The sequence below is a fragment of the Cydia amplana genome, chromosome 14 (genome assembly GCF_948474715.1).
Source record: "Cydia amplana chromosome 14, ilCydAmpl1.1, whole genome shotgun sequence".
Taxonomy (NCBI): Eukaryota; Metazoa; Arthropoda; class Insecta; order Lepidoptera; family Tortricidae; genus Cydia; species Cydia amplana.
Window position 1 is genome coordinate 4,918,109 of NC_086082.1, and position 17,223 is coordinate 4,935,331.

A 17,223-nucleotide genomic window follows, 5' to 3' on the forward strand; every position below is an offset into this window, starting at 1 on the left:
ACTCGTTTAAAAATTGATTTAAATAAAAATATATGGCCCCAAAACCGTTGTTCTTAGTCATAAATATAGCTGGTCAACCAAATCTTGTCAGTAAAAAAAGGCGCGAAATTCAAATTTTCTATGGGACTATATCCCTACGCGCCTACATTTTTCAAATGTGCCGCCTTTTTCTACTGTCAAGTTCTGGTTAACCAACATTATTTAAAAAAAACACTTTGTTCAAAAAAATATCATTGGAGAAAATTTATACTTGGTCAAGCAGATCTTGTCAGTAGAAAAAGGCGGCAAATTTGAAAAATGTAGGCGCGAAGGGATATCGTCCCAAAGAAAATTTTAATTTCGCGTTTTTTTTACTGACAAGATTTGGTTGACCAGCTATACCTACCTTATTGGCAGAATGGCAGAAATATTACACATTTTCAAAGTTCAGCATAATTAATCTCTATAAAAAAATATAGTAGGTAACTATAGCAACCAAGGTCAAACAAACAGCGGCAAAATATGTTTCAAAAGTGGCAAGTGTGAATAATGCTAATAAATAATTAAATAACAGGCATACTCAAAACCCTTACAATTTTATTTTTGTTAACTTTATATCGTTGCCTTGTTTACAACGTCAAGTTTCGAGTAGGTACAGTAATGTATTTACTGCGTCTTCGTTAAGTACTTGAATACGGAGAGCTATATTTTTTCTGATGGCTGAAGAATGGCTCAGGAGCACACAAGGATGGAAGAGTTTGGATATTCAGAAAAGGACGGAGAAGTACCATTCTGGCTGGAGGACATTACCAAGTAAGTGCGTGTTTTCCGATGGTTTGTACCATATTGTGTAGACATGCAAGGTCTAGACATGATTAATGACCCCGTGTTTGTATTGGTTTTGCGTTCAATAAAGTCATTTTAGTACAATGGTCCACTTCCGCGTTTCAAGGTGACGTTGGGGCTAAACGCTAGTGTACACAGTTTTCTAATAACATATTTAAGAGTTCGCAGCCAGTACAGTAAAGAACTCCTGGTATTAATAAGAGATATGGAAAATATAGAAAGTCGTTTTTAGAACTTTTACCTACCTACGTTTACCATTCAGGTTGTGAGCTTTTATGAGGTTATTTATTCATGATAGGTAGGTACCAATTATTTATATTAGGTAAATAATGATGATAAACTAGGTATACCTAGTGGCTCTGTGAGCTGGACACCTCACGAACCCAAATGGCTCTGCCATTTTGAAAACTTTTCTACCTACAAGTTAAAGCAAAAGATTTTCGCACAAACGGTTGAGAAATGCGATCAGGGGGCCGATTTTTGAAATTCCACTCCTCGATTTCGTGTATTTCGTTCAGTAATATCTCCACTACTAGACATGTAAATTCTACTAATAGAATTGAAAACGAGTGGTCAATACATACCTACCACTAAATTCCAAATTTCTACCGCTCGTATTTCAAAAATCAGCACTTCGCAGTTTTCCACCGATTTTCGAGTGACGAAATCGAGCGATCGAAATTCAAAAATCGGCCCCCTGTATGTAAAAACAGCCGGTCAGCCGGATATACAAGCCCAGGCTGAACCGGGAGACCTTCGCTTTCGCTCGTTCAATAACAATAAGTATTACTACATAGTATAAAACAAAGTCGCTTAGCGATGTCTGTCTGTCCCTATGTTTGCTTAGATCTTTAAAACTACGCAACGGATTTTGATGCGGTTTTTTTTAAATAGATAGAGTGATTCAAGAGGAACGTTTATGTATAATTTGTTAACCCGTGCGAAGCCGGGGCGGGTCGCTAGTTGATATTAATGCACGTAGGCATCTGCGGCCTAACACACTTAAGTACCTACTTACATTTGAAAATGTTGCCTTTGGTGTATGTAAATACACCCTTATATTATAGCCTTGCCGTTTTCGCAAGCGTAGGTATACATTTTCCCTAACATTAAACCATTTCACATATTGCAGGGAGATGAAAGAAACGCATATCAGAAACAGCAACGAATCGCCTCCTACCCTCGATAAGTCCAAGCTTAACTATGCCAAGCCTCAGACTCTCAGGTATGGAGGAGAAAATTAATAAGCGTGCACATAATCAATCCGAAAGTGGGTTCCATACAATGTGACCCGATTACATTTTTTTTTTTTTTTCAATTTATTATTTAACAGGACCTTCATACATTTGTATATATCGGCCCTATGGTCCGCTTCCTATGAGTACTTCTAAAAATTACAAAATTCAGTGAATATTTAAAATAATTTAAATGTATAAAATAAAACAAATCTACCTATTTATTCAGTATAACTCCAGCCAATCTAAAAACCATTTGTGCCGTATCTGATGTTGGTTGACTGAGTATGTTTATGAAAGCACCAATGTCATATGGCATTAGATTGGCTGAAGTTATGAGCGCCTCCCTAAGGGCGCGATTTTTACTACACTCTATAAGAATGTGATAGACATCTTCTACTGATCCACAGATGTCGCAGTTAGGAGAGTCGATCTGCTTCATTAGAAACCTAAATTTATTGAGGGGCACGTGACCAGTTCGTAATCTATGCGCTGTTACGACAGTCTTTCGACCCACGTCAGTATTAAGGCACCATGGAATCCGCGGAGGCTCACTTGCAATGGCCTTGTACCAAATCCCTTTTTCTTTAGAGCGTTCGTTGAAGTATTCCTTCCATAGTAAGTGGATTGTGCTCCTATAGCGACTAAAAGCTTCTAAATAACTCGGTCTGATGACCGTTTCATTTCCGTCTACTGCTGCCCGTTTAGCTAGCTGATCAGCTTTCTCATTACCCGTTAATCCTATATGAGAAGGAACCCATTGTAGACGTACTACACTATTATTTTGTGTTAAAAGAAGGATCTTTTCAAGAATTTCATAGACAGTCGGTACCCCTCTGTGTCCACGAATCGATCGTGAAATATGTTGTAATGCACTCTTACTATCTGTACAAATTACTACTTTTCTAATTCGCCTGTTAGAGATATAGGAAAGTGCTTGCGAGATTGCGACCAGTTCTACTGTCATCACACAAACATCTCCTACAACCTTAAACATGTTATCCTGGTCACATAAAGGATTACGTGTGTCATAAAAAGCGGCTCCCTTTCCAAGCGGACTCTTAGACCCATCTGTGTATAAAAATTGCCAATCCTTATACTTTTGACGTAACTCCTCTAAGACATTATATTTAAGACAGTTATATTCATAAGTATTTTTAGAGTCACTTATACAGTCTAAATTGGAGGTAACCAGAGTGTTCACATTTATATTTGATACCTACGTGTTAAGAGAAAACATTTGTAGGCGGTCAGATGAGAATATGGTTTCATCTGCAACATCCCTACCAGCGGTGACTAGGAGAGGCGGTTTTTTATTCACCCAGTACCTATTCTGATTGAGCAAAGTTAAATTGTGTAGCAGAGAGTTGGTTTCGTTATTTGAAGTGGAAAGAGCTTTCAGCCGGTACTTAATTGCAAGAAATCGCCTTCTGACAAATAAAGGTGGAATGCAAATTTCACTTTCCATACTATGGATGGGGGTGGTTCGTATGAAGCCGCCTACAATCCTCAGCGCCTTGTTTTGTGTTTTATCTAGCTTATATGTATTGCATTTTGCACTGTTGTCGTATAAAAAACTAGCATAATCGATTCGGCTCCTAATTAGCGCGATGTATATTCTACGTAAGTGCTTAGGATGTAGGCCCCATGATTTACCAGCTAAGACTTGTAAGACATTAAGGTTTCTTTGTGCTTTCTCTGTAATTTCATTGATATGCTTGCCCCAACGGAGTGACCTATCAAGCCAAAGGCCTAAGTATTTATAAGATGTGACCGAAGCTAAAGGCAAATTGTTTACTGTTAGCTCTACCTGTTGTCGTTTATGCCCTCTGCTGAAAATACAAAATTTTGATTTTTGTTCTGATATCTGTAAACCTAAAGTACCTAAGGTAGTAACAAAATAATCTAATGCTTCCTGAATAGCATTGTGACTAAGGGCGATATTTTTATTACTTTTATATAATATAAAATCATCTGCATACTGACACATATGTACGTTTGTGATGTCACGGCACAATTTCGATGTAGCTATATTGAAAAGGAGCGGGGAAAGTGGATCGCCTTGTGCTAGGCCTTTGCTGGTATGTCTTATTACTGTTTCTTGGCTGTTGACAGTATCTTTAACTATAAGAATCCTATTACTCAGAAAATTCCACAGGTATTTGCATATCCGCTTACCAACTCCTAGGTCATCTAAAATGTTCATTAATCGATCAATTAGGACATTATTATAAGCGCCTTCAATATCCAGGAAGCAAGCGAGTGTGGGAACATTTGTGGTGAAACCGATTTGTATGTGAGAGACAACTCTAGTCAGACAGTCCAGCGATGACTGGCCTCGTCTAAAACCTGTCGTGCACGGAGATAGAAAATGATTTGATTCTATGTACCATTCAAGTCTTTTAACTAGTAAGAGGTGGAGAGTCTTACATAAACATGATATTAGTGAAATAGGTCTAATCTTAGGAGGTAAGTTTGGATTATTGTCTGGTTTAGGTATGGGAACTACTTTAATCTCTCGCCACTGAGAAGGCAGCTCGCCAGAACTTAGAATAAGATTGTATATATTTAACAAATATTTTTTTGCTGAGTCTGGTAGATAGTATATCATAGAGTAAGTGATTTCTTCATCTCCTGGTGCTGTGTCTTTTTTTTTTAAACAGTTATTTAGCTCCTGAATAGAAAAATTGATGTCTAAAATAGGGTTATTCGAAAAGCACACGGGAGCTTGTGGAAGAACAAAGTCTGGGGCCAGGCTGTTTAGCATGTTTGACTTTTCTTCATGTGAAAAGTTGTAACTAGATTTTTTTAAACCTTTGATCCATCTCATTCGCTGCCACATTTCTGAGGAACTTGTAGATTCATCTACACTACTACAGTAATTTTGCCAACTCTCTCTCCTTGCATGTAGTAGACCCGATTACATTGCTCTCGAGTGTAGTATATACAACATTACGCCCATTACGGTACGGTTTAATATCGATACTTACTTTTCCCACACCTCAATTCCAACTAGGCCTAAAAAATAACATTTGGTAAACAAGAGATAACTTCAGTTTCTCTCTCTGTCTCTCTCTCTATCTCAAAGCATCTCATCTCGATGACAGGTTAACAAGAAGGACATCTTTGGACACCACGATGGATTTGCTCAACAAACCTCAAATGCAGCCGCTTGCCCATTCCGCGGGTACAGTTCGGTACAGTAAAGGTAGGCCTAGACTAATTCCCACTACCTAAATATTTTAAGAACATCTCTTATCATGCGATCTCAATAACTCATAGTTTTCCCTCTCGGTTGAAAGGTCAGATGACTCAGATGGCAGTTGCATATATTTTCCTTAGCACCTTTATCGATAACCACCAAAGTTGAACACACAAATCCATCTTGATCTATTCAGGCTACTCCCAGAACGGCCGACGAAAGTATCGCAATAGTCTTCTAGACTGGGACGACAGCAATGGTTCATCTAACGACTTCCTCTCCGATCTGCTGCCGCACTACGTGACGCCCCGCCATCGCAGGGACGACCACGACTTCAAGGACGTCATACTTGGGACGAGTGAGTACAACCGTCCGTAATAATAATCGAATGTACCTGAACGACACCAACGGTTCATCCAAGGACTTCCTCTCCGATCTGCTGCCGCACTACGTGACACCATGCCATCGCAGGGAAGACCACGACTTCAAGGACGTCATACTTGGGACGAGTGAGTAGAAGCCTCCTTAATCTACTGGACTGGGATGATTCCATGAACTTCAACGACTTTCCTCTCCTTTCACTACGTAACACCATAAAGAATTTCTCTATGGTAGAGTGTAGGGTAACACCTCGCCATCGCCGTGAGGAACACGAGATCAACGACATCATACTTGGGACGAATGAGTACCTTAAAAATACCTACATAGAACAGTCCGTATTAATGCAATAAACTGGGATGATTTAAACTGCAACACAAACGTACTGGACTTACTGGAGACGAAACAAGACTAACTGCTTTGTTCCGTTGTTTCATCTTCTAGATTCTGTGCGGAAAGAGAAGAGTCGTGAAATGTATGGGCTCCCTTACATTCCATGCGCGACTCTTAATTCTCTTTCCGCACAGACTCTTTTTTAACCTGTTGAGATTGAGCACGATTTGTACGACTCTACTAAAAGGTCTATGATGAGTAGGTATACGATGCAAAAATGTTGCGAAAAATTTATCCAGCTGCTGGATTCCAGCAGTATAAGCTTTATTCCTTAATTTGGTTAACTTCACAGGACAGCAAGACATCAAAACAGGCCGAACAAAATCTAACGATACGTCATCAAGCATTCACACAGGCTCGCTTAAAAAATACGCTAGTTACACCACCAATCCGCCAAAGAAACCTGCATCACTAAGTTCTGTGCCATCTTTAAGGAACACCGACACAAAAAGTACAAAAGAGTGGTTAAAAAGCGAGTTTGTGATACCCGAATTGCCTGAAGGGAGGTTGCTGGAACTGAAGGTATACTCCAACTGGGGGGACAAGTACTTGGTTGGATTGAACGGCATAGAGCTGTTTAATTCGGACGGACAACTAGTGCCAATCGAAAAGGTAAGTTACTGTTTGGGTTTACTGTTTTGATTGACTGTGTTTCCAAGTGCAAAGCTGAAAGACATTCAATATAAGCAGATGAAATTGAAAAAAAATTACATGTGTTAAATAACAAGTAATGACTGACTCAAACATAAGCCCTGCAAGGGCATATCAACAATAAAGTGACTTATCGAAAACTAATAATTATACCTACAGATTGCTGTATATAAGATATTGATCTTAGTTCAGTTTTTGCGTCTTGCAACCTTCGTAAAGTTAGAAAGGGTGCTTGGCCAATAAACTCCTGCAACCTTCTTTATCTATAGAGCTAGACCATCATGTAACTTGCAGAAGACCTCCTTCTGAGGCCCATTGTAAGCATTGTGGGAATTACCCCAAACCACGTTCCAAATAAATTGTGTCGAGTAGGTACCTTTACTGTACTAAGGTAAATGTATTACTTACTGTATAGGTATGGACGGATTCAGAAGCCGGCGATACAAAGCAAGGTCGCCCCGATGCAATCGTGGATGGAGTGGTACGAACAAGAGACGACCGACATAGCTGGACGACTCCTATACCAAGGAGTGCACCCGTAGTGCTTAGTTTACTCTTGGCTAACTGCGCCACTATCGCTTTGCTCAGAATTTGGGTACGTAACACTTTAGAAACAGTTTTACATTTCTCACCAGCATTCATTTAGAAATAGGCGATCAGTGATCACTCTTACTCTTAGTGTACTTGACATGAATTGGGTAATAATTTTCGGTTCCTATATTTAGGTCTAGTTTTAGGCCTAGTTGACGACGATTTTCTTCATATGAGGGTATTTTTCAGAACTATAACAAGTCCCGCATATACTCTTCACGTGGGATCCGCTTGGTGCAGATCAAATTGGATGACCGTGTTATATTTCACGGTGAAGTTGCTCGCGCGAGCGGGGAGCTCAAGGGCCTTCTCCCTACGTTCGGTGACGTGAGTATGAAGGGTATTCTGTGGGTAGGCTATCGCCTGCGCCTGAGCCATCAATAGGCGTCAATGACAGATTTTTTTAAATACACAGGGAAATTTTACAATAGCATATCAGCCAGTCTATCTCTAGAGCGGTATTGGTTTTGGTCATTGAACTTTACCCACGTCTTAATCTTAAGTCTAAGTACCCACTCTGATTTATTCGTTCTGTGATTTCGATGCCATCTTACGAATAACTAGACCTATATTTCTGACAGAAAACTGCACCAGCTATGTGACGTTCTTAAATTTAAAGAAACCGCGTCAACGCGAGAATACGTGCAGATTCAGACAGAAAATTCCTCTTCCAGACGATCCTCTTCACAAAAGACCCATCCATCCTCGAAGCCTTAATGGTAAACGACAGGAACTTCCAAGCGCTCATGCGAGACAACGAGCCCAGTGACATCCCAGCATTTCCAGCTGACATGAGGCCTCCCACAGCCGACGGGAGGGACGGACTCAGTCCTACGCTGAATGAATCCTGGGAAGAGCAGAAGGAGACCAAATACGAGGCCAAGAAGATTAAGATAACGCTCATGTCAACGTGGGGACAGAGGAATCTGATAGGGCTGACAGGTATGCTGATCGTTATGGTGGCACGACTCTTGCGTGTGCGGGTAGCGGGGCTTGACTCCTGACTGATGCTGTCTTTCGTCCCTCGTCGCCCGCAGTCTATGGACCATCGCAAATTTGACAAGCTATAGTTTCCATTGTCTGTAATTCTGTATTTCCTGGTAAACTTGTCCTTCTGAACCATTTTTTTTATGGTTCTGTTATTCTTACTTCCTTTCTATCCGGTAAAACTAGTGTCAAATCACGTTAGCCAATAAAAATATTAAGATAGGTGTACCTACCTTTTTCCATCCCCAGGAATCGAGATCCTCTGCTACAGGTCCGCCATCCGCGTGCACCGCGCCTACGCCTACACGTCCCACATCTCGGAAGATCGCCTCGACCCGTCCAAGTTGCTGGACTGCAAGAGCCTGTTCAACGGACGCAACATCTCCACGGACTTTGAGGATATGTGGTGCACGAACTTTGTTTCGGGGAGCATGTTTTGTCATATCGTCATGGAGTTACCAGAGACTAGTGAAATCACATGTAAGTTGATTGCTTAAAGTTATTAGATATAGAGTATTTATGAAGACCGTCTGGAGAAAGAAGAAAATTCAAGTTGCTGGACTGCAAGAGCCTGTTTAACTGACGCAACATTTCAACGGACTTTGAGGGTATATGATGGTGGATGAGAGTGGCGGAGTAAGTAAGTCACATTACACTTCTATAGGTCGTACCCATCAAAACACAAAGAATTTGAACGTAAACAATCTAGCGTTGATTCGATCTCCTTAGTCATGGTCCACTATTGAAGATAGTAATCGTGTTAGTTAGAGCATGACCACAGACTTTTAAGTCTGTGAGGATGACTTTTGGCCCAAGCATTCAGTCTTCAAGCTCAAAGCCAAGAAATTGTATAGGTATGTGTATTAATGAAACGCAGATACTTATGATCTGTTCCAGGTATTCGCATCTGGAACTACAACGCCAACGTGGACCTGTCGTACATCGGTGCCAAGCACTGCCGCATCTCCCTAGACGGCAACCCTCTTCAGAGCCGCCCGATATTACTCCGGCGGGCCCCTGGAGATACCTGCTACGATTATGTACAGCAGCTGGACTTGCAGGCTGAAGATCGGTAAACGAACTTACATAGTTATGTCAAGATTTTTACATCATTCCAGGTGTCAAAGGATTTTTTTTACGCTCAGGTGTCAGGGTCAGCGACTGACGCGGTGTCATTTTGAGAGTGTCATTCATATTTACAAATTATAGATTCTTAGAGTCATACACATAGATCGCCGATTTACGTCCTGGCATATGAAAGGTGCGGCCATTATCCAGAGCCAGGACTGCCTCTATATCTCTCGAGACCTCTTGTAACAATGCTGCAGCCAGACTTCTTTGAGCTGTCTTTTACTGTGCCGTCCTCATGCCGTTTCTTGAATAAAGGGTAAAATAATAAAAACTGTCGTGATTTGACCATGACTAATCTTCTTCTTTCCATCCTGTTACCTCCTGCTGGGGTGTAGGGCTCTAATCTTTTCCTTCCACTTACTCCGTTCCTGGGCAGCTTGGGTCTTCCCAACCCATCCCCAATACACCCAGCTCTTGGTCCACAGCAGAGCATGACTAATATGAGTTTTTTAACGAAAGCAAACTCGTTTATGGGGTACGTATATAATGAATGAATGAACGTTTATTCACAAGAACATATGGTATAGTACAGTGGATGTTATAAATTTACAATGTTGGCCCTTAATATGTTCTGCCATAAGGCATGTGAAAATTGTTTTTCCATGACATGACAAAGCCATGTATGTGAACATTAATTGCGTGCATGCAATATCTTAAGTACTAAGCATATTATGCTAATGTAACCCTTAATATCTAATAGTATAATAGTATCTAATGTTGCAAGCCATGCATGTTATTATTACATTAAATTTCAAATTACAAATTACAATTGTCGAATGTCAACGGTTCTATATAGGTATAAAATTATATGGGTAATTACTGAAACTTAATTACGAGAAAGGCAAAAGATTATTTCCACCAACATTTTGAAGAATTTACAATGAATTTTCCACCTTAAAGTTATGTTTATTGTGATTATTTTCCTCTATCAGGTTAGAAAACCCAAAGGAACTCGACTACACAGAGGTGTACAACGGCGGTGCAGAGCTGAGCGCGCCCATCGGCTTCGTTATCCAGATCAGCATATTCTCCACCTGGGGTGACGCGTACTACGTGGGTCTTACGGCGGTCGAGTTGTACGATCCTATGGGGAACCTCATACCGGTTACCGAGACCAGTGAGTGACCTCATGAACCTATAATATTACGGACGGAGTTTCGCTTACAACACAACTGTGATTCCAACATCCACCAGTTTCATAGTATTTACGCGTGACACACACACATTGACTGCCCACATCCACCAGTTTGCCGTCAGACGAATCGAAACGTCATTGAAGTAAACATGTCGAAGAAAAATATAAAATATGCCGGCATGCGTAGTTAAATCCTGCTAGAATTGTACCGATCGAAAGAAAAAAAGTCACGGAATAACTTTTCATACTTAAGATTATCAATTAGTACGTAAAATCACGATAATTTGTTGTTTATAAATTATCAAACTGCAAAACAGGAGTGTGACCAGTAACATGAATAGGGTAATTTCCCGAAAGTAGGGTAATTGATACCCTTCTTATTAAATCATTATGTATTAAGAGATCATTTAGGTAAATGGTTAAATTATTGATTGTGCATTTGAAACTAAGTCGGTATGGTAATTTCCCGATACTAAGGAGATTAGACGCTTACATGCATGTTTGATAGTTAACGTTTGTTTGTTATGTATTATAATTTTTTTGTTGAAGAAAACCAGATATGTATGTTTCAAGTTAAATGTATAAATTTAAAAAAACATGACGAACTGATTTCATTACGATGCTAAATATCATTACGTATTGAAAATAATGTTCAATTTCAATTTCAATGTTTATTTGCAACCAAGTAGGTACAGTGGGCACATGCAACTTAATGCTAGGTAGGCACATAGGTACATAACTACTAGGACCCGGATAGGGCTTAGCAAAATAAGGTTTTAATTTTTCCTAATCTAGATTTCAGTAGCAATAATTATACATTCATTTTTCTACCAGTAGCTACACAATTCATTTGTATTTTTAGATAAAATAAAGATAAAACTGTTGTCAATGTTTGCACAAAGTAATTGTGCAATATTGCACATTTTCAAGACCTATAAAATCAGATACGTACACACCTTTTTTATTGTCTAACGTAAAACTGTCCTATTTTTTTTATTTGAAAACAAGGACGATATTAAAAATAATTGTTTCACCATTAGGGGAGAATTTGTGTTACATGGTAACACTCGTCTACACGCACACATTCAAACCGTCCGCCATTGCAATGTCACAGTTTGTCTTAGGTGACAGTCCGTCCGTAATATTCTACGTCCATGAGTGACCTATTATTTTTATTAGATCTTTAATAAAACGTTTAGCTGTAAATAAATAGTCCGTTCAGAAAGTAAAGGATTCACAAGTGTGCGTTTGTTATTTCTTCAAGTGAATTCAATTTCTCATAAAAATTGTGTCCGTAAATAGAAATGACCTGAAGGTGTATTTTTTCAACAATAAAAGGGCCAAAACTATCCGAACCACAGGGTACCAACGACAACGCAAGAAATGACACTGCGGCGTAACAAGCGAGATCACAGTAGAGCGTAATATCAGGTGAACTTTTGGGCTTGAACTGGTGCAGTGAAAAAAAAACTTGACAATAGTTGACCGAAAACGCCAATAATTTATGGAAATTGTCACGTGACTTTTAGTAGCATCAGTTATCCCGATACATTTCTTCTATTCGTTTGGCGTTTGTCAATACACGATTGCCATCTTGGCTAGACCGACCATTACAAACTACCCGCTTAGGTGCAACCACCAAACCGTCTGTCATCGTTCGCTAAATTTTATTGTATGGGATGTTTCATAGATCTCTGCTGCGTGACGTTGATCAGTCTGTTGACTGTGATTGGTGCAACTGGCCCTTAGACGTTCAGATCATTTGGCCTCCCAACAGCGCCTGGGTGTAAAGCTTTGGATTCCTCCGAAAACGGTGCCGTCATATTACGGCCGCTATATAGCGTTGAATGACGTCACTAGAACGTTGTCTATGTAAACAAGATGGCGCGGTTTCCTAGACGGCGTTACGTTACGTTGATTGTCAACGTAACGTAAGATGACGGCCGTCATGACGGTGTCGATAGTTTCGTGAACGTTTTATTAGATAGCGGTGACGCCATTTTGAATAAATGACACGAGATTTGAATAAATGATTCCGTACTACGATTATTTTCCTCTTCTGATGATATTTCATCCTCCAAGTAAATTATAGATGATCAAGCAAATCTTGTCAGTAGGAAAAGGCGCGAAATTCAAATTTTCTATGGGACGTTATCCCATCGCGCCTACATTTTTCAAATTTGCCGCTTTGACCTTGGTGGATGACGGTGTGTTATGACGCCGTGGTACTTTCCACATGTCGCCACCGTAAAGACGGCCGTCTTTTGCGGCCGCTATATGACGGCACCGTTTTCGGAGGAATCCAAAGCTTAACGGTGGATATGTTTTTGTCAGACGTGTGCGCGCACCCGGCGAGCGTGAACGTGCTGGACGCGCGCGCTCTGGACGTGCGGACGCCGGACAAACTTGTGGACGGAGTCGTCTCGTGTGACGCGGCGCACTCCTGGCTAGCGCCCATCTTGCCACACACACTCAACAGGTACTTAATAATGTATTTACTTCGTAAAACTACAGCATTTACTGAGTTACTATACTTATTTTAAGTACTTTGGCTAGATATTGGCAAGGTGCGAAGTCGGCGCTGATCGTCACACACACAGGTAATCTTATGGAATGGCCGCCATTAGTACTAGCGGCAGCCGCTTGAACTAATTTTACTCCATAAGATTTAACGTAGAAAGTCTGCCAAAATGAGGGCAGCACCAGTCGTGCACCTAGCGAATATGGCCTTAACCTGTGAACTGTTGCAGGGTATTTTTCGTGTTCGACGCACCAGTGTCAATTTATGGGATGAAAATATGGAACTACGGCAAAACTCCCTCGAGAGGCGTCAAGGAATTTGGAGTAAGATATTTGTTTACCATTATAGGTACATTGGAATCCAGTTTTATGCGAACACACTTTTGCGCCCTAGTCATTCGCCTCGCCGCTCGCAAGTTTTGCGATTTGACGATTAAATCAACTCCGTGCCACGGGCGCCATAATAATCGAAGTATGCAGAAACTATACAAAATTGAACCCTATTACTTTGAAATAAAGTTTAAAATCAGGTAGGAATTATTCCCTTTACCTTATAAAGGCTTAAGGTACCGCAACCGCGGAACTTCCGCATTATTTTCAACATCCGCATCCGCATAAAATCGATGCGGATTTAATGCGGATGCGGATGCGGATGTGGAACATGGGGCCGATTTTTGAAATTTCCGCTCGATTTCGTCTATTTCTTTCAGTAATCTCTCCACTACTAGGCATGTAAATTCTACTAATAGAATTGAAAACGAGTGGTCAATACCAATAGATTCCCAATTTCTATCGCTCGTATTTCAAAAATCAGCATTTCTCCGTTTTTCACCGATTTTCGAGTGCCGAAATCGAGCGATCGAAATTCAAAAATCGGCCCCCAGGTCGGTACAGGAACGTCTTAGCATCGGCGTAAGTGCTAGACTGCTAGGTAATTTAGTCATTAACCAAAAAAACCTATTAGAAATGAGCAGTCAAGCGTGAGTGGGACTTAATGTACGGAGCTCTTGGAACGCGAGTCCGACTCGCACTTGGCCGGTTTTTTGAAATAAAAATTACTAAAATGTAATATTTGACGTTTTTAGGGTTCCGTACCCAAAGGGTAAAAACGGGACCCTATTACTAAGACTCCGCTGTCCGTCCGTCCGTCCGTCCGTCTGTCACCAGGCTGTATCTCACGAACCGTGATAGCTAGACAGTTGAAATTTTCACAGATGATGTATTTCTGTTGCCGCTACAACAACAAATACTAAAAACAGAATAAAACAAAGATTTAAGTGGGGCTCCCATACAACAAACGTGATTTTTGACCGAAGTTAAGCAACGTCGGGCGGGGTCAGTAGTTGGATGGGTGACCGTTTTTTTGCTTGTTTTGCTCTATTTTTTGTTGATGGTGCGGAACCCTCCGTGCGCGAGTCCGACTCGCACTTGGCCGGTTTTTTTATGGTACTATCTTGACATCCGCATCCGGATCCGCATCCGCGGATGTGAGCCTTTAAAAATGTCAAAAAATCGGCATCCGCAACATCCCTAGTAACCTATTTAGCATAATAATAAAGGCGTGAATACTGTCGCAGGTGTTGATCGACGACTTGCTCCTGTTCAACGGCACGCTGGAGTGCGCGAAGCCCGGCGGCACGCTCGCGCCGCAGTGGGTCTGCCTGCAGAACAACGATGACGACTCCACGCCCAGGTAGCACTTTTATGTCTCACACCTGGCTGACCGACCGGTCTGGCCTAGTGAGTGACCCTGCCTGTGAAGCCGCGGTCCTGGGTTCGAATCCCGGTAAGGGCATTTATTTGTGTGATTAGCACAGATATTTGTTCCCGAGTCTTGGGTGTTTTCTATGTATTTAAGTATTTGTATATTATATATATCGTTGTCTGAGTACCCACAACACAAGCTTTCTTGAGCTTACCGTGGGGCTTAGTCAATTTGTGTAAAAAAATGTCCTATAATATTTATGTATTTTTTATGTATTTTAGAGAGCGCTGGTGGCCTAGCGGTAAGAGCGTGCGACTTGCAATCCGGAGGTCGCGGGTTCGAACCCCGGCTCGTACCAATGAGTTTTTCGGAACTTATGTACGAAATATCTAATACCTTTAAACGAGCAATTCTTGTTTATTTATTTATATATATATATATATATTTCGGGGATCTCGGAAACGGCTCTAACGATTTCGATGAAATTTGGTATATAGGGGTTTTCGGGGGCGAAAAATCGATCTAGCTAGGTGTTATCTCTGGGAAAACGCAAATTTTTGAGTTTTAGTATGTTTTCCGAGCAAACCTCGTCTCCCAGATATTCATTTGATATTTACCAAAAGTCGCTTTTCGGTGAAGGAAAACATCGTGAGGAAACCGGACTAATCCCAATACGGGCCTAGTTTACCCTCTGGGTTGGAAGGTCAGATGGCAGTCGCTTTCGTAAAAACTAGTGCCCACGCCAATTATTGGGATTAGTTGCCAAGTGGACCCCAGGCTCCCATGAGCCGTGGCAAAATGCCGGGACAACGCGAGGAAGATGACCTCGCTTACATTTTAGCGTCTCCCTCCTAAGGCCCAAGGTCTTACCTATAGTACATATTCATGTTCGATGTGATTTAAACCATGTTCAATAGGGAGTATTACTGCAATGTTTTGCCGCCAGAGTGCAGCACTAGTGACTTTGGTATACCATAGAGTAACTTATACATCAGTATGTACCTTAAACTGTTTTTTAACAAGTTTTCACAGACAATCAAATATGACATTGATACATCAAGGCGGTTTGTTTACAAAGGGCCTACCGGGAAACGCGAAATCGAAACTCGGCTATCTGCCTCTTTATGGCTCGAATATTCAAGAGCGATAGAGAGGTTAGATAACAAAATTTTGACACTCGTTTGCGGTAGACCCTTAGATCGTGACTGGCGTGGGAGTGGCGCCCCCTACGCAGAATTTCGCGTAATATTCCCTATTGGAACAGAGTCGCTGTTGCTTTGTTTCGTTCAATTTTCAAACAACGCAAAATCAACTCTATTTCCTTACAGTTTAGGTTCAAATTTCAGTGGCAAATTTTGGATGTTTCGTTTGTATGGCTGGGCCACAGACAAAGACATCCTCTAGACTGAGCATAGTAACGCTACCCCCTCTGCCACTTATACGGTAGTTTTACTCCATCTTCGAGTCAATCCCGTGCCGTGATTGGTCCGTGTCTTTGAACGGACCAATCACGGCACGGGATTCGCTCACCTCGTCCCCCGCACCCCCGTATTTTTGGCAGCATCGGTTTCATGAAATAATTGCTCTAAACTCCGTCTAGAGGATTCCTAGTCTATGGGCTGGTTTTGTATGGCTGGGCCTTAGGAGGTTAACTATTGGAACAGAGTCGCTGTTGCTTTGTTTCGTTCAATTTTCAAACAACACAAAATCAACTCTATTTCCTACAGTTTACGTTCAAATTTCAGTGGCAAATTTTGGATGTTTCTTTTGTATGTCTGGGCCTTAGCAGGTTAACTGTTGATGGTCTGATGGAGACCAAAATGAAGGTGAATGAGTGTTGGTTGCAGCCCCCCTCCGCGCAGCACCACCTCGGGCTCGCGCACCGCCGTGGACCCCGCAGCGCGCCCCTACACCGGCGTCAGCCACCACAGACTACACTAACATCAATATACACAAGCAGTTACGTAGGGACGTGTTGCCATAGCTTTGTAAAGCTTTGGATTCCTCCGAAAACGGTGCCGTCATATGACGGCCGTCATATAGCGGCAGCAAAAGACGGCCGTCTTTACGGTGGCGACATGTGGAAAGTACCACGGCGTCATAACACACCGTCAACCACCAAGGTCAAAGCGGCAAATTTGAAAAATGTAGGCGCGATGGGATAACGTCCCATAGAAAATTTGAATTTCGCGCCTTTTCCTACTGACTTATTTGCTTGATCATCTATAATTTACTTGGAGGATGAAATATCATCAGAAGAGGAAAATAATCGTAGTACGGAATCATTTATTCAAATCTCGTGTCATTTATTCAAAATGGCGTCACCGCTATCTAATAAAACGTTCACGAAACTATCGACACCGTCATGACGGCCGTCATCTTACGTTACGTTGACAATCAACGTAACGTAACGCCGTCTAGGAAACCGCGCCATCTTGTTTACATAGACAACGTTCTAGTGACGTCAGTC

The 17,223-nt window shown here is 41.3% G+C and overlaps 1 protein-coding gene across 1 annotated transcript; it reads left to right on the plus strand.

The window, feature by feature from the left end:
* The first annotated feature begins 641 nt into the window (after positions 1-641).
* On the plus strand, positions 642-16,694 carry LOC134654326 (katanin-interacting protein-like). The gene is made up of 15 exons (XM_063509791.1): positions 642-792; positions 1,958-2,050; positions 5,168-5,268; positions 5,459-5,620; positions 6,326-6,645; positions 7,100-7,279; positions 7,465-7,602; positions 7,950-8,217; positions 8,512-8,742; positions 9,160-9,334; positions 10,326-10,510; positions 12,863-13,007; positions 13,279-13,372; positions 14,626-14,741; positions 16,601-16,694. The coding sequence occupies exons 1-15, from the start codon at positions 707-709 to the stop codon at positions 16,692-16,694; spliced, it is 2,388 nt and encodes a 795-aa protein (XP_063365861.1). The 5' UTR covers positions 642-706.
* The last annotated feature ends 529 nt before the right edge of the window (positions 16,695-17,223 follow it).